At 42.2% G+C, this 23273-nt stretch overlaps 1 protein-coding gene across 1 annotated transcript in view; it reads right to left on the bottom strand.

The window, feature by feature from the left end:
- Positions 1-21272, bottom strand: part of Fam184b (family with sequence similarity 184 member B) — an 83145-nt gene extending 61873 nt beyond the window's left edge. Inside the window, 1 exon segment of the mRNA XM_050150119.1 lies at positions 20969-21272. Coding sequence (XP_050006076.1) covers positions 20969-21103 — 135 coding nt within the window. The 5' untranslated portion in view covers positions 21104-21272.
- Between the last annotated feature and the right edge of the window lie 2001 nt (positions 21273-23273).

A 23273-nucleotide genomic window follows, 5' to 3' on the forward strand; every position in this document is an offset into this window, starting at 1 on the left:
CCCTGGACCCAGCAATACCACTCTTGGGAATATACCCAAGAAAGGCCTTATCATACAACAAAAGTATATGCTCTACTATGTTTATAGCAGCATTGTTTGTAATAGCCAGAACCTGGAAACAACCTAGATGCCCTTCGGTGTTCTTTCTAAGGTAAGGGCCTGACTACACTCAGCATTCCCCGAAGACCCTTCATCAACCGTACTTGAATGCAGAACATTATAGATGAGAGACCTGTCAAATGCAGAACCTGACAGCTTTGATGCAGGGTCACAACTTAATCATCCGTGTGTCCAAATGCCATGCACTCACATTCTATAGTAGGTCATGTAGTAGGTCCTTAGTAGGAGGTACTAGTAAGAATTGCTTGCTGTTAATCAGTGTAGCCTCGTCACCTAGCAGACCATAGTTATCCAGGCATATGGTCCTGAATTCAACAGACACTGGGAGAATTAATGAATGAATTTTGAATGATAGAGAGCTGAAACAATCAACTATGAAGAAGTTTTGTTTGCCTATGTGTAATATATTTGATGAAATCAGGAGTTTTCTATTTTTAAGGTTTCTTCATCACATTCTTCCCATTGGTATTCTTTTCATAATCTAGAATCAAATATATAAATAAGAATTGTGTGAGGGGGTGGGAATCCATTCTTATTTCAGCAGTTTTGTTTTTAACCACTTGTTTGTTCCCTCTTGTTTCAGATGTGCTGGTTCCTGAGAGAACGCCAAACGTGCAATATCACAGAAACAGAAAGCGTCAAGTTTGATCATTTTGCTGATGACGCACCATGAGAATAACTGTAAAGGCAGCAGGTCTGTGCACGGCAGGAAACTCCCCCTGGGTGGCACAGATGTTCAGAGAATCCTAGAGTGTAAGGATGAGTGTCTGCTCAAAGTACTGCTAACTGTACTCGTTACGCTTCCTAAGTCTGGGGTGCTCGTCAAATCAATTTTACAAGATTTGACAAGATCATGGTGATGAGACAGTGATAAGGATCTTGGTAGCAGTGCTAATAATGTTACTATCAATTAGCAATCCTGTAGGGTTCAAGACATCATGATAATATATTCATCTATTTTCTTTCGTCTGATCCTCCTAAGAGTTCCAGTAGGTGAGTTTCATCATTATAGCAATTTTACAGACAGACAAATTGAGGATCAGAGAAACTAGTCATGTGCCTGAGGTTATGAGGCTGGAACACAGCCAAACCAGGATTCGATTCTGGTTTGACTTCAGTGCCTGGTTCCTAATCAAAAGAAAACAGGAGTATGGTGTGGAATATTGTTTTAAGATGTGTTATATTTGTTTATGCCGTGAAACATTTGTTTTAATGAAGCAAAGATGTGTTGCAGTCTTTTATGTTGCATTTGTTTAACTCTATGAAGCTGTCTTATTTTGCCTGTCTAACACACCTTATTGATCTAATAAAGAGCTGAATGGTCAATAGCAAGGCAGGAGCAAGGATAGGCAGAGCTGGCAGGCAAAGAGAAAAAATAGGAGGAGAAATCTGGGAGAAGATCACAAGAAAAGTTGGAGAGGAGGGCCAGCCACTCAGCAACTCAGTCACCCAGCTGACCCATCAAGACACTCCTCAAGACACAGAGTGAGAAGTAAAGAAAGATATGCAGAAATTGAGAAAGGCAAAAGCCCAGAGTCAAAAGATAGATGGGATAATTTAAGTTACAAAATGGTGACAAAAAATAAGTCAAGCTAAGGCCAGACATTCATAAGAAAGAAGAAGCCTCTGTGTATTTACGTAGGAGCTGGGTGGCACCCCCCCATAAATAATAGGTTTTTTTTTTTTTTTAAAAAAAACCCAACAACAAGAATACCACTTAAGCAGCAATGAATCCTCATTCTGTGGTCTGTATAGTCTTGAGTCAAAGTGGCTCCTAATCCTAAGATTGGCAGAGTTCAGGTGAAGATAATTCTAAAACAATTTTGCTAATTGTACTGGTTAAGGAAGGTGCAAATTTATTCTCTTTCTCTAAACAGTCCCAATAGTAGTGGTAGTAGTCCTAAATAGATTTAAAGCTCTGGTGTGTGGCCACTCTGTTCTGCCATTGTATTTCACCAGCCCTTAAACTGCAGCTTCTGTGACTGAGCATCATTCTCAAGAGGAGGAATAGAGGCAGCCTAGAGCAAGCACCTTACGCTTAGGCTGGGAGAGACTGGAGGCACACACTTCTCTGCTCACTTTCCTCTCACTTGTGCTTAATTTTGTGTTCACACTCAGCCACACGGAGGCCAGCAAACAACATCTCTAGCCAGGAGATTTGTGTCCTGCAGAAACTAACGATGTTTCAGCTGCTGAGAGGGAAAGGGGGAGACAGTAAAAGTGTTCCTTTGAGGGAGCACCTCACAGAAGACTCAGAACACTAGCCTTTTTCCAAATCTGTTCTAGCCCTGTGTGGTGCGCCAATAAAAAAGCTGAGGCCAAGAGGGATCAAGTAGTTTTGTCAACGTCTTCATCTTGTTAGGGAGAAATTTGAGTATAATGTTTCTTTTCCAAATTGAGTCTTTATATTAAGTTGAAAAGAAAACAATGAAGCTTACAAATTGTGCCAGACAAACACAGTGGGCCATTAACAAAAATGATGCATGAGCGAAACATTGTTCAGATGTTACAATGGAGGCTCAAAGGGAGCTGATAAATGCTCAAAAGAAAGAAAAAACAGTCCTAGAAGATAGCACCAGGATCATCATTCTCATTGCATAAATGAGGTGACTTCTGCCCACAAGTCTCTGGTTTCCACAATACTTCTGCAGTGCATCCCCCGTGCATGGAATCCTCTTCGCAGGATAAATCAGTCATATATTTGAAAGCATTAATATATTTACTTCGTATTTTTGACCTTGTGGAAGGAGAATATGAATGCTCCTGTTGAATTCTCATTGCATAAATGAGGTGACTTCTGCCCACAAGTCACTGGTTTCCACAATACTTCTGCAGTGCACATGGAAGAGCCATATTTGGACTTGGCCTTTATTTCTGGCCTCTCAAGGCTCCTTCTATTAGCCTTCAAAGTCCCTCATAAGAAGGACAAAAATCTTAGTTTTGGAGTCTAAGAAACTTTAAGAAACCCCATTCCATCTCCTAGGGGCATTATCTACTAAATTAGTATTTTGTAAGCTAGCTCATAGGCAGAAACCAGTCCGCTCCAGTTCAACAACTACATATGAAAGTGCTTCCTGTCATGAAGTGTCATACTAGGTGTTGAGAGAGGCAATGACAAAGAATCCATGGCCTCTCTATCCAGGAGCTCAAAATTCCACAACAAAGAGTTAAAACAATTAACCACAAAGTCATGTAATGATATAACAAGGGTATTTGGAGTGGTAACTATTCTAATTTTCTGGAAAACATAATGATCCACATACAATCATAAACCAAGAGATCAAAAACCCTGGCCCTAGAGGTTGGTTGATTTTTCCAAGCTGGGTCCACGAGAGGCTTGACCACAGAGACTGACAATGGGGTAAGTATTTGACTCAAACAAGGTCAGGCAGAGCTCTCTCCTACTGACTGTTGAGTATAAAGACCAGAAGGATATGAATTAAAATGACCTGTGATATTGTTCACCATCCATTAGGAAAACCTGTTAGTAAGACAAAAGAATGGCTTTACCAGACAGACCAATACAACAGGGACATGTATAAAAAGCTAAAGGTATCTGTCTCAAAGCACCAGATACCAAGATCCGTGTATTGTCATTATGATTAGAACGGAAAGTGTTTAATGCTTCCTTACGCCCGGAATGATGCTTAAATGAAGCAGGTGCACTGGATATGACAACCCCAACCAATAATAGCAATATTCATACAATTATAATGGTTTTATTCTCTCTTTACACCATTAGTAAACTGAGAAACATAATATAGAATAGGATACAAAATACGTATAGATTGTTTTGTTTTTCCATACTGGAGACTGAACCCATGGCTTTGTGTATTCTAGACAGGCACTCTATCACTGGGCTACATCCTCAGTCCTATGAGGACAAATAGTTTGCTACTGGTAGCACAGCTAATTAGAGAACTGAGCGAGCCATGAACTTCAATTGTCTTACAAACCTTAACAGTTCTTTCTACTGGGATATAGTACTCCACAACCATAAGTAGGTGGCCGCTGGGTTAAGGCAGATGGTTTCAAGTCTCGTCACTAGCTAGGATTTAATAAAGTTCACTGTTTGGCTGGAATTTCCTCTGGATAGTTCTTCATATGACTCCCAAATGTTCCTGCTCCATTTCGCTGACTATGGGTGGAGCTCTTCTTACAGGCAAGGGGATGTCAAGTCCTGTCCCAGGGTAGATATTAGATTCTGACTCTATAGGTCCCACCTCTGTTCAGGACAGAGAACCATTACTGTGACACCTATATAGCATTTCCATAGGTATTCTCTATTCTAGGCTCCTGGAAGATACCAGGTTAGCCAGGTAGCACAAAACAGGATAAAGGGCTTTAGGCTAGGGAGCATCACAATAACAATAGACAAATAGACAGGTTCCTGACACCGCAACCTCCTTCTACCTCTAGACTTCCTTTATGTAATATAGAAAACCAATTTCTTATCTGTCTAACTTGCTGTCGTTTTGGGCTTTTCTGTTAAAATGTAGTCCAACCTATTCTTAAAAAGTTCCTTTCTCAGAGACAAGTAGACCTTTGTGGGCTTGAGGTCAGCCTGGTCTACATAGTAAGTTCTAGGACAGCCAGGACTATGTAGAGAAGCTCTGTCTCAAAACAAACAAACAAACAAACAGAAGCAAACCAGTCTTTTTAGAAGTGAGCACATGCCCCCATCCCTAGCCCAGAAGCAGTCTCTGCTTGATAACCACATACAGGTGAAAATTTAGTGTCCTCCAAGGGAGTCTCACTGAGATAACAGACTGCTCTCAAGGGAAGGCCTTGTGCCCAGCAGATGCCAACAGAAATTGGAATCAGGGGAATGTTTGCAGGGTTCTTGTCTTGTAACGCCATGCAGAGCTTCAAATTTTTTATCTTATTATTTTTATTTTATTTATATGTATTTTTCTTCTCTTTTTACCCTTCAGGTCTTTTGCAAATATATTACAGCTTCCAGTTTAGTGTTTTCATGGGATCCCCAAATGTGTGAATGAGTGGGTCTCTGCTTTTTGTGTCATCTCTTGGGCTCTTTTCCTTTTGTTTGCTTGGTCCTATTCCTATTAATATGTTAGTTTTTATTTTATCTTATTATGTTTTATTTTATTGCCCTCCAAGGCCTGCTTGTTTTCTAATGAGCGACAGAAAGGGGATTGATCTGGAGGGGAGGGGAGGTGGGGGAGAAACTGGGATGAGTAGAGGGAGGGAAACTATAATCAAGATATATTATGTGAGGAAAAATCAATTTCAATAAAGCGAAAGAAAGGTTTCTTTATCTAGATCATTTTTCTCTCCTGCACCTTGCGTGATGACTGACACAAAGCGAATGCTTCAAAAGCACCGTGTGCTGAACACAAATAATGGGTTTCCGTAAGTGCTTCATACAATAAGGAAATCAGAAAACGAGTATTAGGCATACATGTATAATACATAAGTAAATGTTTCACTGTAGCTTTTGAAACCCAGTTTCTCACTTTGGGAAGAGGGCTGCCGTCAGGCTGGCCTTATTGTTTGGGTCACAATAGGTAGACAAGAAAGACTGACAGCTGCTCCGTGGGAGGCAGGATGAGTGAGTGGTTTTATGGTTGCCTTTACTTAATATTTATAAAAGATAACTGTCATCAAGAGCCAACCATCAGGCCCCCAGGTGCCTTACTGGGATCTATGTTCTGAATCACCATTTCTTTTTCCATCCCAGCAGTCTTTGCTGTCAGCTCTGCATAGAAATTAAGCCGCCAAACCTCACTGTCTCTTGCCCTGGATTCCTGGAGCTATAGGAAATGAAGGCTTCGCTCTGTTTCTAAAATATATTCACCGCCAATTTCTTTGTAAGAGGACAGAAGGTAATACCCTTAGGAAATATACGTCTCTCTTTCTGCACACATCTTCCTTTTGATCAGTCCTTTAGCAAACATTTGAGTGCCCACTGTGTAGCAGGCGCTGTTGCTGGTATTGAGAAGATAGCATGCTTCATACAAATGTGAGCCCTGGTGTGTATATGAAACTAACATTCTACAAGGAAATCAGAAAATAACCTGCAACTAGATACATATCAAGTAAATAAAACAAGAAATTTGTTAGACCGCAATCATTGCTGACAGAAAGACCAGAGTCAGAAAAGAATAATTCAGGGAGGGAATTACATTTTCACACAGGGCAGTCAAGGAGGGCTTTGCTGAGAAAGAAATATCTCAGTGAAGTTCTGGCAAAGATGAAGGAGTGAGGAATGAAGTATCTAAAGGATTAGCACTTGGAGTTCAAGAGCTAAGTCCTAGACAGTGTGGATGAACCTGGGGGACATTATTCTGAGTGAAACTGGTAAATTATAGAAGGACAACCGGTGCATGGTTCCACTCATGCAGAATCTAAAAGAGTCACCGTTGTGGAAAGCAAGGGTGGAATGGTGGTTACCAGGAAGCTGGGTCAAGCGAAAAGTAAGTGAGTGTAGAGTTTCAGCCAAGTGAAAAGAGCTAAGTTTCTACAGATCTGTGGTAAAGCTTGCACAAATCGCCAAGAATGTACACCTAAAATTTTGCTAAGTGGTTAGATCCCATGCTAAGTGTTCTTACTATACCACAAGACCTTAAAATAAACAAGAGAGAAGGAGAAGCGGGGAGAGGGGAGAGGGCTGCCACAAGGTAAAAAGGAGCACTAAGGGTTGATGGCTCCACGGGGAGGAAAGTGTGTCTGAGGCAGAGAGAGAATCTGATTGGAGCTTTATGAGCATCACTGACTGCTGTTAAGAGCAGGGGAAGCAGGGAAATGGTCAGGACTCTTCAGATCTCCAGGCGGCCACTTTCACCTCTTCCTTCGTTCCTCATTGTCCCCAGCCACTTCAGAACCAACAGTCATTTTATGTTGTCTCAGCCCCACTCCACATACATTTTTGGATTCTTTAACTCACTTTAGCCAGTAGTAGACATCATACAAGCAGATGTAAGGCCAAGGAAAGCAGTAAAGAACAAGAGCTTCAACAGTCTTCACACAGCAGCAAAAGGAACTTAGGTTTCTGTTAGTCAGGACTTCTCTGGGTGTAAATAAACTAAATGCAAGTGTATTGTCTTTCCACTGCTGACAAATGACCACTGAGGCCACATAAAAAAGACCTGCATGTCAGAAGCATAGTTATGGCATGGTTGAACTCTTTGTTCAAGGCTTTGCAGACTCAAAGAAACCAAGAGCTTATACAGATGGGTTTTTTTCTAGAGGAACTGGTGGCAGAAGCTCCACTAATTCAGTTATAAGTGGTCTGAAAACTGTCATCAGGGGTTTCTCTCAGCTCCTGGAGGATCACTGCATCCTTTAGTATGTAGCTTTGCCATCTCATTTTCTGATTTTTTCTTCACATTTGAAGTCTGATTTCTTCATCTTTGATATCTAGGTTCAGTGTTAACAAGAGCTGTTGTGATAAAGTTGGATGGCCTAGATAATATGTTTCACTGCAAATCAGTTTATTTAAGACCTCAATGACAACTCCTCACAGCAACACTAGATCAGAATGACTGAGTAACTGGGAAAAAGTGGGTGTAGACCAAGGACTGGGGATTCAGAGCCATCTGAGACATCTACCTTCTATACCAAGTGAAAGGGATGTACTGACCCAGTGTTAGAAGACACCCCAAGAGTAGGAGAAGGAACTGTAAGTACCAAGTAGAACTCGAAGGAGGAGGTAATATCTGCACCTCTCCTTTGAATGTTCAGAATTTACTTCTCTTTGCATAGCATACAGATGGCTACCAATAGTTTCACTAGATTAGTGGAAAGAAAACTTCTCTTTTCTAGTCTTTGAAGACTGATCCAAAGAAAGATTCTGATTGGCCAAGCTTAAGTCATGTTCTCGTAACTGAGATAGGAGGGAGAACAGCAAACAAGGGCATGGATTAGCTTGTAAAGGGAAGCTGCAGTGGCTGGAATGGGGATGGCCCCCGAGGTTCTTTATGTTCCAATGCTTGGTCCCCAGTTGGTGGAACTGTTTGGGAAGGTTTAGTAGGTGTGGCCTTGTTGGAGGAGGTGTGTCGCTGGGGGTGGGCTTTGAGGTTTCAAAAGTGCATGCCAGGCTCTGTCTTATTCTCTCTCTAGCTGCAATTTGCTGATCAGATGTGAACTGTCAACTTCTCCAGTGCAGTGCCTGCTGGCCTCTAGGCTCTCCACCCTGAAACTATAAGTAAGCCCCCAATTAAATGTTTTCTTTTAAAAGTTGCCTTGGTCATGGCATTTCTTCACAGTTATAAAACAGTTACTAAGACAGAAGTTAATACCCGGAGAGAGTATTGTTAGCCATGTCTGGTCATGCTGTTTCTTAGAGAAATATGAAGGACTTGGGTCTTTGGACTAGAAAAGCAGTTGAACACTCTAACCGGCACTTAATGGGCCATCCTTGTATGAGCTTGAAGACAGTAGTGCAGAGAGAATGTGAAATACGCAGTCTCAGCTCAAGAGGTTTGGAAGGGGAATGATAGCAACTGGGGTGGAGAACATTCTTAAACAATTATGGCAAAAGATGCAGCTGCTTTTTTGGCCAATGTCCTAAGAATCTGCATGAGGTTAAATTGATTTCTAGCCTAGGCATCTCTTCTGAGTTCTAGACTTAATACATCAGTGACAACCTGTAAAAGTGTCACGCAACAATCATCTCCCCAAATTCAATGATTTAGATACCAAGAAGCCATTATGGTTGTGTAGGATTGCAGTGGTTGGACAATGGTCTGCTCTCAGTGCTAGGATTCGGGTTGTCTGGACTCTAGCTATGAACTGAAGCTGAGTGCAGCTCTGATCCTTTAAGACCAGGTGGTAGCACAGTGGCCACTCTCTTTCCTCCTGGGAGTGGTTAAGCCTCACAAACTCACTTAAGGTCTTCGTCTACATCCACACTCTCTAATGTTCCAGAGAAAAAATTAAGTCTCAGAAAGAAGCCTGTCTTCAATGGGCTGAGGAAGAACCTCTGGGTTGGTGAGGGGAGTAAGAGGAAGTAAAAACTTGATCGCGGAGACTAGCACAGCTGTCCAGTCTACCAAGTTCCTACCTGCTTTAATAGTCTACAAGTTCCTTAACTAACTGTGCTTTTCCTAAGAGTGGAGTTGGGTCGTCATGTCCTCATTCCAAGTTTGTCTGTCTACTACTGTCAATTCCTTTGACTCTTGCCCATTCCATCTTACGGAAGCCCCCACTATTCCAGTCTACACAGCTGGACACCTCTCCCCCTACAGAGTCACTGGCCTGGCTCATTTGTGTGTTTTCTTTACTTATGAGAATCTGTATTGATGGCACTTCTAAATCCATTTCCCATCTCTCATTCTATTTGGTATGTTTTCCTCCTGACTGTTGGCTTCAGCTGACAAGATCTCCTCCTCTGCCTCAGCCTGTCTAAGTGGCAATGAGGAAGCTGGACAGTGGGTAGTCCTTTTAAACCCTGACACGATACCTTGAAAATAATCTCTCCTCATTGGTCTTTCCTAGTGACAGCATCTCTGGATTCGGCAGTGAGACAGACATTAGGACCCTCCAAAGGAGAGAGAGGTCATTTATTAGCTAGTTTTGCTTTTTCTATGTCCTGGTTTAGATTACATTTAACACACATACACACACACACACACACACAGAGAGAGAGAGAGAGAGAGAGAGAGAGAGAGAGAGAGAGAGAGAGAGAGAGGAGAGCTTGATTCTAATTTTCCCTCTTCTATTTACTTAGGTTGTTATCAGATAATTTGATAGTCTTCCACAGGACAAATGGGCCTTGCTCCATGTGGCAGAAGATAGGAATAGCAAGTCTGGGTGAATGCACTTTGGCAAACAAAGAGGAAGAGCTTTCCAAGATGAATGTTGGCAGTATTGCTAGCACTTGCCTGCTGTATTACTTTCTCCCTTGAAAGAAAGCTGACCTAATTTTCCCAGCCTAGAGCCCTAATGGACTCTTTTTCAGAGGCCATCCTTCTCCGACATAAAGAGACGCATTGTATTTAATGATAAACCTTTTAATGGAATTTGCTATTTCTGGGTCTCTGGGAACATGCCATTAATGAGCTTGCAGGCGCAAGGAATAGCAGATGCTTGAGGAGCATGCTTTTCAAGGACAGGCTGCCCTCATAGGAAAATGAACAAAACCAGAAACAGGTTCTCCTTCATTCCCTTGCCTTTAACCAAACTCTGATCTAGATAAACTTGGGTTTCAAATTCTGAATGCACCATGCCCTCATATCCTTACTCCCTAGCCGTTATCTACATGTGCCATTATCTACAAATGTTTCTGCCATAAATCAACCACAACTTAACCTACAAAATGGAAAACTAGACCAAGAGACCCAGAGACTAAGAAGCTGAAATCCTTCAAGCTCGTTTGGTCACTGCCCGTGTAAAAGCTTGCCAAGAACAAGTGGAGAAATATGGGGTGACCGGTTTGAGTTAAATCTTCTAACTTCTAGGAGCTGCTTAGCTCTGGGCTCAAATCTACATACTGTAAAATAAAAGCCTGCTGTTACTCAGAGTTCCCTCTTCATGGAGCAGCATATTTATTATCACCTATTACTCCACAAGGCTCTTCCAAATTGCACCTCTAAAAGGCGCACGGAAGCATATGTACTGCCCGTGGTTGAGGAGTCATCGGTGCATCGCTTAGTGCTCACAGTGAGCTGGTACCCAGGTGTGACTTAGCATCCTGTTCAGACTAGAATTTTGCTTCCATGTCCATTCTTTAATCTGGATCTTACTGGTATGATGTGGGAGTGTCTTTACCTATCTGTTGCTTTCATTGGTTAATTAATAAAGAAAACTGCTTGGCCAGATAGGGCAGAATTTAGATAGGCGGAGTAGACAGAACAGAATGCTGGGAGGAAAAGGAAGTGAGGCAATCGCTATGCCTGTCCTCTCTGGGTCAGATGCAATGAAGCTCCAGCCCAAGATGGACGTACACTAGAATCTTCCCGGTAAGCCACCACCTCAAGGTGCTACACAGATTATTAGATATGGGTTAAAGCAAGATATGAGAGTTAGCCTGTAAGAGACTAGAGCTAATGGGCCAAGCAGTGTTTAAATGAATACAATTTGTGTGTTGTTATTTCGGGTGTCAAGCTAGCCATGCGGCAGCTGGGCAGGACGAAGCAGGCGTGCTCGCCTCATCAGTACACTGGTACTTCCCTGGGCCCTGGCATCCATGGTAGGGCTAAATGTGTATTAAAATCTTCCTCGTCTTGCAGTTCAAAGCCATCAGTTCACATGGATGAGTGAGTTCTCAGAAGCATGTTAGGAACTACTGGTAATTTAAAGAGGAAGAAGCTCAAAACCAAACCATGACAAACAAACACCCATGAAAACAACAACAAAACTTGATCATCTCAAAAAACGATCAATCTGTAATCTGTACTGTCAAGAGTGCACTTAGAATGTGAGTTCTCCAACCATGGTTGGTGACTCCCAGAGAACTTCAGTAGTGTTCTGGGAAGGAAGACGCCTTTGGTAATGGTAGAGAAATGGAGAAGACTGTCTGTTCTCTGTGGTTGATATACCAAATTATCCCACACTTGCAAGTTTAAAATAATAATCTTATTCTCTCTGAATTCTAGGAAACGGAAGTTAAAAGTCCATATGACTGCAGGATTTGCTCCCTTCTGAGCCTTACAGGGAATTTATTCGTTGCCTCTTCCACTTTCTGGTCGCTCCAGGCAGTCTTTGATCTTGGTGCATCACCGCAATCCTGCCTCAGTCTTCATGTGTCCTCCCTGTCCTCTGTACCTTCTCCCATTCTATTAAATCATCTGCTGTCTTCCTCTTATAAGGATGCACGTTATGGACTTTAGGGCCCAGTCAGGCAACGTAAGTCTGCACCATCTCCTTGCCTCGTTATATCTGCAAATACTCTTTTCCTCCAGTATTCTTCCAAGCATTCATAATAGGGATGTGATGTGAACACCGTGTGCATGCATGTGCATGTGTGTGTGTGCGTGTTTGTGAGCATGTGTGTGTGCATGCATGATTTTTTAGTCTTTTGCAGCTAGTATCAAGAGAAAGCAATATCCATGAACAACACATCAAGAAGGGATGCTGAATGACCCTACAAACTTATATTTCAACTAAACAAGAGTCTCGGGGCCAAGAAGCAAAGCTACATAGTGCTCATTCGGAATTCAGCAGGCATGGGAATATAGTTTTAGGAAAAACCTTTTTTTTTATAAAAAACATTGTTACACTTCAGAAGTCTGGAAAAAACACTGTTCTCAATGATGATACCAAAGATGCAAAAGTGGGTCTTTCTTCTCCCTGCTTTGAAGGTTCTACAGCTAAGAAAAAAGCTTTCTAGGGAGACCAAGGTCAATGACTTGTCTCCCAGGTAATTGCTAGTATGTGTGCTTTTAGTGGGCCTCTGAAATATGAGAAACACATTGGTTTCTCTGATATTTTAATTTACCTAAGAGCATTTTCCAGGTATATTCTCTTTCCCTGGAGCTCACAATACACTAAGTAGCTTCAAATAGGCTCCAGTGACCTAACAGCCTGGGCTGTGATTCTGACAAAGTAGTTCAAAAGTAAAGACATAAGCTGGGCATGGCGGTGTTGAACACCTTCAATCCCAGCACTCAGGAGTCAGAGGCAGGCAGATCTCTGTAAGCTGGAGGCCAATCTGGTACAGTGAGTTCTAGGACAATGAGGGATACATAGAGAGACCCTGCCTCAAAATTCAAAACAAATCAACAACAAAAAAATGATGCTATTGTCTCTGTAACTATAGAGATTTCTCTCACAGATCTGTTCTTGTGTTTGGATTATGAGAGAAGAGAGTTACAATAAATATCTTTTTAAAATGTGAGGTTTATAAAGAACAACCCAGGTTCCCAGGACATGTTTTCCTTTGGATTGTTTGAAACATCATTAAACGTTTCTCTTCCTAGGCTGTTTCCTTCCAATCTCCCTGATCTTCACACGCACCAATTTGTCACAAAGGTAAGCTCTGCTAAAGGAGACATCGCTAGGAAAGGCTCCAGCAAGTGTACAGAGGCAGAGAGTCAAAAGAGAGACCTTCATATTATTGACTATAGTGAGGAGAAACTGGAATCAGCCAAAATGCTGGCAGGGACAAGGAAACTTTGTGGTCATTCGGATTACTCGGGCTATCCCAGTTCTCCCTTAGTAAACAGTTACCATGGTAATTTATTTCTGTACACAAGCAATAGATGATATTTCATAAGTCCCCGTTCAATCCCAACCTACAAAAATGTTTACTCTTCATCATTTTTGGGGATCCAGAGTCACCTGTTTATCCCATCTTCGTTTATTATTGCAATTATTCAATTTCATGCCAGATTGCATCAATTATATATTTATGTGAAAAGGAAGTTCTTGTTGAAGGCTTCTGACAGACCAAAAACAAAGAGAGGCTTATAACAATACACCACTCACACACACAAAACAAACCAATACAGCATCAACATAGGTGTTATGAAGAAGCATGAAAAGACTAGCAAGTGGGTGCAGATGGTTTAGAAGCATTAAGAACTCTGACTCATCCATGTGACGTATTCTCAGTCTTCATATGAAAGACACTAAAACTAGGAAAACAATACAAATGTTTTATGGAATGTGTCTTGGTTTTAAGTTGCTATGAAAAATACCCTGACAAAAGCAACTTCAAGTAGAAACGGTCTATTTGGGAATTCATTTCCAGAGGGCTCCAGGCAAGCATGCGGTGGGAAACAAGGCACCAGGCAGTGAAGGCATGGAGGAGGAAGCAGGAAGTTGTCTAGGCACGTTTCAACCACACTCAGGTTGAATCAGAGAATAAACTGATTTGTTTTATCAGTAGGGCCTAGTTATAAAACCTTAAGGCCTTCCAGTATGACTCTCTTACTCCAAGAAGGCTTCACTTCCGAAAGGATCCATAACTTTCCCAAACAATACCTCACATTGGGGAGCAAGTGTTCAGACACATGGGCCGCCTCTGGGCAACATTTCACATTCAGACACACAGTGGGTATGATGTTATTGTCAGAGAACTGAAGGCTGATATGATATAGGAGATAGCACTTAGGGATGGTAAAGAGCCACCTCAAGTGATTACGGTAATAATTTATTATAGGTGAACAAATTTCATTCTAAATGAAACTGGAATTTCACTTCAAAACAAACCATTCTTGGGTTTTAAATTTTATAGCTACAATCTTTGGTTTACATTAAAATATTGTTCTTGCTACATTATGCGGAGCGAGAGTGATCAAAGAGAATGCCACAGCAGGAGTTGAAGGCCAGAAGCGAAAACCTGGATGAGGGTGTGGAGGTAGACATGAAGCGTAGAAGTAGACCCATTTTCTTTATGGGATAAAGTCATATGGAATTCATTCAGAAAGACATTTTAAAAGGAGACAGACATAACTTCTTTTATGTTTCTGTTTTAAATAGTTTTATGAAGATATAATTTTCATACCAGGCACTTTTCCTTATCCAGAGAAATGACATTCAGTATACCGAGCCACAACTATCACCATCTGACTTCAGAACATGCTTTACCCCCAAACAAGATCCTTAGACTGAGTAGGGTAGCAAACCTTTAATCAGGACACTCAGGAGGCAGAGGCAGGGGGATCTCTGAGTGTGAGACCAGCCAGGTCTACACAGTGGGTTATAGGCCAGCCAGGGATACACAGTGAGACTCTTAAAAGAAAGGAAGGAAGGAAGGGAGGGAGGGAGGGACGAGGGAAGGAAGAAAAAAGCCCCTAGCCACTCTTCATACCATATTTGAACTGTGTTTCTTAACATTTATAACTGCCAATTTTTGTACATACATTTTTGTATACATTTTGTGTATTTCATCCACCTACTCCTTGGTTGACAGACATTTAGTTTGTTTCTATTTTGTAGGCATATACAAGTAATGTTTCTATGAACTACACATAAAAAGTTTTATGAAGACAGGTGTTTTCATTTCTCTTGGTACTCAGCAATGTAGTTATTGGGTCCTACAACATTCTGTTTAACTGTTTAGGGAACTGTTGAGGCCATTTTTCAAAGTGGCCACATTATTTTGAATGTCTTCCAGCAAAAAGGGAGGGTTTGCAATCACTCTGGTTGCTGCTGTGTGGAGAAAAGACTGGGGAAAAGCTGTGGAGATGGGGAAGGAGAGAGAGAGGACGCGAGTTGAAACATCTTAGTAGGGTCAAGGACACTCCGCTTAGGGAGCACTTTATACCGTCTTATGGTGTGATCCAGAGGAGAGTGGGGGATGAACGCGTTTACATTACATCATGGGTTAGACCATTAAATTACAAGATTCCAAAAGAGTAGGCTTGTTAAAACAGATCTGTAGTTTTCAAAGTACAACCGCTTAAATATCGGTCCCCTAACAAGAGTCTACAAGCACAAGAATATTTTCAGGGAAGTAGGTGGAATCAAGTCGGAGGGTGTAATGAAACTTGTAACTCCTTTAAACCAAGAATGCACAGGGGCTCAAGTGGCAGCCTGTGACAGAGGATGCAAGGCATCATTCATTCATATTGCCTCGCGATACTTCCTGGCTTCCAAGGCTAGAGAAGGGCTTGCTTTTCTCCAGGTTACCAGGGTAACAAACAGTTCATTCCTCAGTTTCCTGTGCTGTATTCACCCTCTACAGTGCATCAGATTCAGGGTAGGAAGTTAAACATCTCCTGGAACTCGACAGTTCCATCTCATGTTAGGAAGCCTCATGAATATCAGCAGGGCAGAATCCAGTTTAGGGTCACCATTGCATTTAGTGGTGAAGTTTATAACTAGCGGTGTGCACACAAGAGTGTGTGTGTGTGTGTGTGTGTGTGTGTGTGTGTGTGTGTGTGTGCGTGGTGTGTGGTGTGTATGAATAGGGATTGATCTAGGGCCTTTGTGTATGCTAGGCAAGCATACTACCATTGACTTATACCCCCAGGCTTTTTAAAATTCTAATTTTGGACAAGGCTAACTAAATTGCCTAGGCAAATCATTATGTAGCTGGGGCTAGCTTGAACTTGCAATGCTTTTACCTCCCTCACCTCGGCCTCTCAAGCAGCTGGTATTATAGATATGTACTATAATACTCAGCAAATGGCTGTGTCGTTAAAAGCTCTCCAGGTGGTTTCATGTGCATTTTGAACTTTGGATCATTTGATTGGATTATTTACTTATTGGACTACCAGCACTAACTATGCTATTATACATAAAATTAAGGATTTTTTTTTTACTTTAGGATATATAATGAAGGAAATCTTAACCAACTACATGGGAAGAACATTTTTAAATGCATGTGGATGTTTTGCCTGTATGTAAGTATATGTACCGTGTGTGAGGAGTCCCCTCAGAGGCCGGATGAGGGTGTAAGGTCCCCTGGGACTGCAGTTACAGATGGCTGTGAACTGCCATGTGGGTCTGGAAATCAAGCCAGGATCCTCTGAAGAGCGGTTGTGCTCTTAACTGCTGAGCCGCCTCTCCAGCCTCACACATGGAGGACATTTCAATAGAATTGAACAAACTTAGCGAGGTTCTATTTTGTGCCAGTTACTATGTCAACGGCAAGAGAAACAGATGGATAACAAAAACGAATTATCATATAATAAACACATTTAAAAGAAAAAGGGTTTCAAAGGCTTTTTTTTTTAAAAAGGAAGGAGAATGTAAAAAAATAAATGTGATCCAATTTTTAACAACAAAGCCAATTCAGGAAAGGAAACAAGAGAAAACAGAGGGAGGAATGTGTATTCACAGAAGCCACAACACGAGATGCACCTGGATGCCCACTGGAGGATGAACATGTGTTATCCATACACAACAGCGTGCTATCCACTTCTAAAACAGAGCAAAGTCCTGTCATTTGCTGCACCAGGAAGGGAACTGGAAGGCATTACTGTAACTGAAGTGAGCTGGGCCCAGAAAGACAAATGCTGCATCTTCTTACTTACATATAGCAGCTAAAATGATTGATTCCATGAAGGTGAAAATAGAATGGTGGTTACCAGTGGCTAAGAAGAGCAAAGGGGAAAGAGACGGCTGGTGCTGAATATAAAGGTACAGTTGGGGTAGGTGGAATGCCTTCTCATGTTCCAGAGAACCACAGGGTAACCATGGTGAACAACAAATAGTTATGTCTTTCAGATTAGCTAGAGAGGGGTTTGAATAGTCTCAGCACAAAGAAAGAGGGTGCTGGAGACCCCGGCTATTCTGAGACGACCGTCACATATTTGAACCATCACAATGTACCTCACAAAGACATACAGGTTTTATGCATTAATTAAAAATTAAAAATAAACATGAAGTGTGAAAGATATGTACAAAGCGAAGCCTGGGACTGCACTTGACTGTCATTCCAGAATTTGGAATAGGGGTATGGATTAAAAACTTCTGCTGAAAAAATGAATTGAAGAGTGTAGAATTGTACAGCGACTTTGGGAAACTCCCCAGTTTCTTAGAAAGCTAAACAGAAATTTAGCGTAGACACAACCAATTTTTCTTTTAAGTTTGTATCCAAAGGCACATATGACTTGCATATGTATGTATAATGTTCATTGCAGTATTGTTTATGATAGCCACAAAGGTGGATTCCAAAATTATCACTTGGCAAAAGGATAAATAAAACATGAGATAACTATACAAGAGATGAATGCATGAACAATAAAAGGTACGAACAGATGATGAGATAGCATGATAGTCCTCAAAGGAAAAGCCGGAAATAAAGGATTAAATATTGTATGATTTCATTTATATGAACCTGGAGATTTGGGTTGGAGAGATGGCTCAGTGGCTAAGAGCGTTTGTTGAACAACAGTAAGAAACAGAGTTCAAATTCAAGCACCCGTACAACAAGCTATAACACCAACTCTGAAATGGATAGAGATAAAAGGATAACTGAACTTTGCTGGGTGCTAGCCTACATATAAAAACTATAGCCACTTGGTTCAGGAAGAGACCTTGCCTCATCGGAACATATTGGTAACATATTGAGGACACTTGGCATTTTCTTCTGGCTAGCAGCATGTGCACACAAAACATGTGTGTATATACTTAATCAGACACACACACACACACACACACACACACATGATTATGTAAGTAAATCTTTTGCAAAGGACAGAAAAGAATGACAAGTTGCTAGGGAGGGTATGAATAGGAGCTAACTTCCAATGTGCATAAGAATGGATCGTTGCCTAAAAACAGGTTGAATTTTACCGACACGTAAAGAAAGTTTTTGTTGTTGTTGGAAAATCCACTCAGGTAACTTTAATAGAAAATGTCATAGTAAAATAACTATATTGAAATATTAAAGACAGTTCTGAGACTGAGTTGAATAAAGTCCCGAGCACTCGAACCAGTAATAGAATATAAATCATCTCACTAATCTTACAGAACATAGGAATAGAGACTAAAGAAGAGAAAAATGGTTTAAAAAAACACAAATATGATGGAAGAATATCAGTAATCACCTGGATTCAATTCACCTATCAAAGAAAAACTCATGGAAATATTAAATGTGCAAATGTGGGAAATATTCACTGTACATATAGCAGAGAAAAGAAGAGCAATTTATTAGAAACAAAAATTTTTACTTTAAGCAGTTAGCATGAAAAGTGGTAATGAGAGGCACGACATAGCAAGAATCAATCGTGATTTGTAATGGAGAATATACTCTAAAAAAGATTGCTGATTACCAGGGATGGTGTTTGCCTTCTATGTTGCTGGGTCTTCACGACTTAGCAAATAATAGGAATCCCATAATTATTACTGAACGGGATCACTACCAATTCCCACTGCAGTGATCTGTTTATGGATTTGACATACTACAGAGGAAAGGACTGTGTCTTAGTCACGGTTTCTATTGCTGTGATAAAACAGTATCACATAGGCAACTTGAACAAGAAAGGTTTTATGTCATCTTACAGTTTGTAGTCCATCATTCAAGAAAGTCTGGGAAAGAACTGAACAGAGGCCATGGAGGAATGTTTGCTGGTTTGCTCAGACTGCTTTCTTACCGTACCCATGACCACCTGCCCAGGGATGGCAGCACCCACAGTCAGCCTGGCCCCCAGACTGCAATTAAAGACTGCACTACAGACTTTCCTACAGGGAAAGCTTATGGGGGCATTTTCTCAATTAAGAGTTCTCTTCCAAAATGACTCTACTAGCCAGGAAGGGAGGCGCTGAGGTTTTATGGCATGAATATTCAGTTTATGGGGCTGGAGAGAGGGCTCAGTGGCTAAGGGTGCTTGCTGCTTTCCCAGTTGATCCGAGTTTGAATCCCAGAAGCTACATTAGGTGGCTCACAGTCACCCGTAACTCCAGCTTCTTGGAAGCCCACATCTTCTGGGCTTCCATGGATACCCATCCAATGGAGTCTGTATACAGACACAAATGTACACATAAGTAAAAATAATAAAAAAGATTTTAAAAGATTTAATATTTTAAATGCAGCAGACACTCCTAGTGTGATAATGAATCATTATCATTACAACTCAAGGATGATTTCTTTCATAAAAAAGATCCTTGTTTCAGAACACAATGGCGCACTCTGTTCCTGCTCCCACAGAACTTCTCATTTGAACTATCTCATGTAGCAACTGTATGCCTTTTAAATTTCTCCTGCTATCTCAAATCTTGCTTCCCTTCAAAAATTACATTTTAGCATCTTGAAGACAGGTAGTGGCATCTACTATAATCGCCTTTCTAGGTACTAAAGTGATTTTTTTTTTAAACAGTAAACGTAGGTTTTATTATTGGTGCTATGAGATAGTATGTGTTACGTAGTGGCACAAGGCAAGGCTTCCAAGAAGCGACTGTTTGGAGACAGGCGTGTGTGCAATGAATAGGAAGAAGTTAATGGCAGGACAGGAGAAGATAGTTAGTGTTCTGTCTCAAGCCTGTGGTGTATTCCTCTGGCAAAGCAGTGCTACCGGCAAGGGTGCCTGTCCATCCTTGTAAAGGACAGGTGTGGGACGTGCACGGAAGATGCTTAAGAAAGAGAGTAGAGCATGTCCTTCATTACATTCTGGACAAAACCTGGGGCAGGTCTTCTACTGGTGGGCACTGTTAGAAGTTAGAGGCGAAAAGAAAAATCCCAAGTAAACGGCTAATTTAATCTACTCAAACTCTATAGGAAAGATGGGAAGGGACATTTTTCTTTTACAGACATACGGGGGAGTTGTTCCTAACTGGGGAATTGCAAGGGATTAACAGCCTGCAATGGTAACATCTCAGACGCACAGCCTGAATATATTCAACTAGGACCCTGAGATGAAGTAGGGAGTGGACTGGCTGACCTCCCAAGGTCTTTTCTATTCCCACAGTTATATCCGGAATCCCTCCTTTTTCCACTTACGCGCATACACATGCCTGCAGTCAGTTTGATAGTAAGTCCCCTGGGCTGTCTTCCAGGGTTAGTAGGACACCACACAAGGCTGATGGTACTCAACAAATGATTTAAATATTTGTTGAGTGAAGGAATAAATGAATCGTGTTTAAATAGGGCTCACATGATCTCCCCAGCTGTAGAGCAAAGGGAGCATGAACACACACACATACACACACACACGCACACGGAAACACCGCCCCCAAACACACACACACACACACACACACACACACACACGCACGCACGCACACACACCTTCTCACACTCTAACCTTGAGAAAGCACAGCCCACCTGCTCAGCAAGAAGGCTGCGGGAGTTTCTTTGGCAAGGATCCTGTCTGTTGCTTCCAAATGCTGACTCTGGAAGGTCACTTCACCCAGCTATAGGACAGCTTCCCTTGGTCTCCGAGACAAAGTTTGTTGAGGTTCAGTGAAGATCTCCCCTGGGTATGCGTCCGCATTCCCACCTCTACTCTGGGTGCCCCTGGCGCACAAATAGTCCACCCGCAGCGCCCTGCCTTACCTTGGTGAGCTGAGCGATTTTCTTGCACATTTTCACGTGCATCTCGGGATCACAGTCCATTCTCCAGTCCGCACCAGCGCGGGCGTCGGCTTTAGAGCCTGGCGTGTGGATTTTGCTGTGGAGGGCAGATGCCATCGCTTTAAGGCGCCCTGCACTAAAAAGCTCTGGCGTGCACTCTCCCTGCTGGCTGTGTGCACGTACGTGCGAGCGCGGGCGTGAGGGCTTTCTCCGGAGCGGTGGCAGGCACTGCGGTCCTGCCAGCACAGCCGCGTGGCTCCCCTTTCCGGAGGTGCCTCCCTCTCAGGCTCACTCGCGCACCCACCTTCCTCTGCTCGTGCTCGTTCGCTGGCTAGCTGGCTCACGGGCAACCGCACCCTGCAGAGTGGCGCTGGCGCTCTGCACGTGGGGTTCACGATCTGCTGATGCTTCCGAGAGAGTGCGGGCTAACACCAGCAAGAGGACAGCTTCTAAGGGGTGTTGGGGAGGTCTGCCCTGGACAGGTAGTTTTCTTGGGCAACTGGATGGTATGGGGCTCCTAGCTCCGCTATGAGCGATACAGCCCAAGATTGATTGGCCGGGCTTAGAGGAAAAAAATGCTGGCCGTAGTCCCTAGGAGTCCGGTGAGTCAGAATGAAAATACCCTAAAATCCTGTGAATTGGTAGTAGATGAGACAGGTGAGACAGCGGATCCAATACCTGCAGCCCTGATGCTGGAGGGTGAAGGTAGGAGGTGGCAGGGGGTGGAAATAGGGGGTGCTGATTCAAGGAGGTTGGGATCCAGAGCTCAACATCGGACAGTGCTGGAGCCTCAGAACCACAGAGCAGGACTGACTGGGAGCTCCCCGCCCCCCTCCGGCTTGGATAGGAGCCCGCTCAGTACTGAATGCTAAAGATGTCCAGCAATGTCAAGTCCAAGGCCAATAGTGACCGAAACACGAAACAAAACAAAACCCCACATAACTCTTAGTAGGGAAAAGGTTAGCAGCAACACAGAGAAGTCATGCGGGAGGTAAAGAGGCTGGTAGCTGGTATAGGAAAAAAAGGCACAAGGAGCATCAGATGCTGCTGAAAAGCCAAGTCTGCCCAGTTAAAGTGAAGTGGCCCATCAAACTGTGCCATTACCTAAGACAGGCCTGAGGCTGAATCCTGCCACCATTTGAAGTTACTCCCTTTAGTTTGGGAAGGAGATGGGTAGCGGGTGAGCGAAAGAACCAAAACCTTTTCTGACTTTCCTTGGTTTTAAACAGTGGACTCTGGAAAAAATGACAGGACCTTGGGCAGATTTTTCTGAAGTGTGAATACTGTCATCGCTATGAGTTTGCACAGTTAATATATTTTATTTTATAAACTGTCTGACCCTCCATACTGGAGGTGACATTACTCATTTTTATAGGTGAGGTAAATTAACAGTTGGGTGTGAAATGGAGACACCGATACTACTACTTTGGTTTTATACCGACTTCCCCGGGCAGTCACAGCACCCACAATAGCCACCAAGAGACTCTTGGGCCTTATCCTAGGACTCCTTGGGACAAAATCTCTGGCAATCAGAGCCAGCAGTCCATGTATTAAAAACACAAGCTCCCTATTTAATTCCAAGTCATGTAGAATGGCATCTACAGGATCTTAATCACATGCCAGCTTTTACAGGAATTCAACCACTGCGCAAATGAGAAGCAAATTAGCCATGGCTTCAACACGAAAGCAAAAATGACCCATCATTTTGAATTTTCACACCAGTGGCCCTGTGAGTCGTAGTATTTGGGTGTGAGTACACATGTGTCACAATAGCCACATTCCTGGTGAGTCTCCTAATATGTGCTAGCACCTGAGCACTGCATTGTAATAAAATTAGTCATACATATCAATTAATTGTAATCTCATTCCTTGCGTTAATGTCGAGAAAGTAAAGCAACTTTAAAATAAGTGTTAGGGCTGGGTATGGTGGATAACTCCTGAAATCCAAGCCCTCTGAGCCAGAAGCATAGTTTCTCAATCTTCTCTCCCAAGGGAGATATAAAAACAAAACACCTTGTCACAAAAAGACAACATTTGCTCTGAGATTGCATTAAGCGTATTCATATAAGAACACAAAATATGGCATTTTGGAATAAAATGTATTGAGGCAAAAATACAATTGGGTTATATAAAATGTTAATATGATTATTAGGGACACTTCAATTTGTTTTGGAAACAGCTGCCTTTAAGTCTTTGGTAATATTGTTTCCTGCTTTCCTTAGACTGGCCATAGATGTGGAGCCCTGTGAAGAGAGAAGAGAGGCAGGCACACTGGCACAAACACCTT

This window comes from Alexandromys fortis, unplaced genomic scaffold, assembly GCF_014885135.2.
Source record: "Alexandromys fortis isolate MF-2015 unplaced genomic scaffold, M_Fortis_MF-2015_v1.1 scaffold_0, whole genome shotgun sequence".
Taxonomy (NCBI): domain Eukaryota; kingdom Metazoa; phylum Chordata; class Mammalia; order Rodentia; family Cricetidae; genus Alexandromys; species Alexandromys fortis.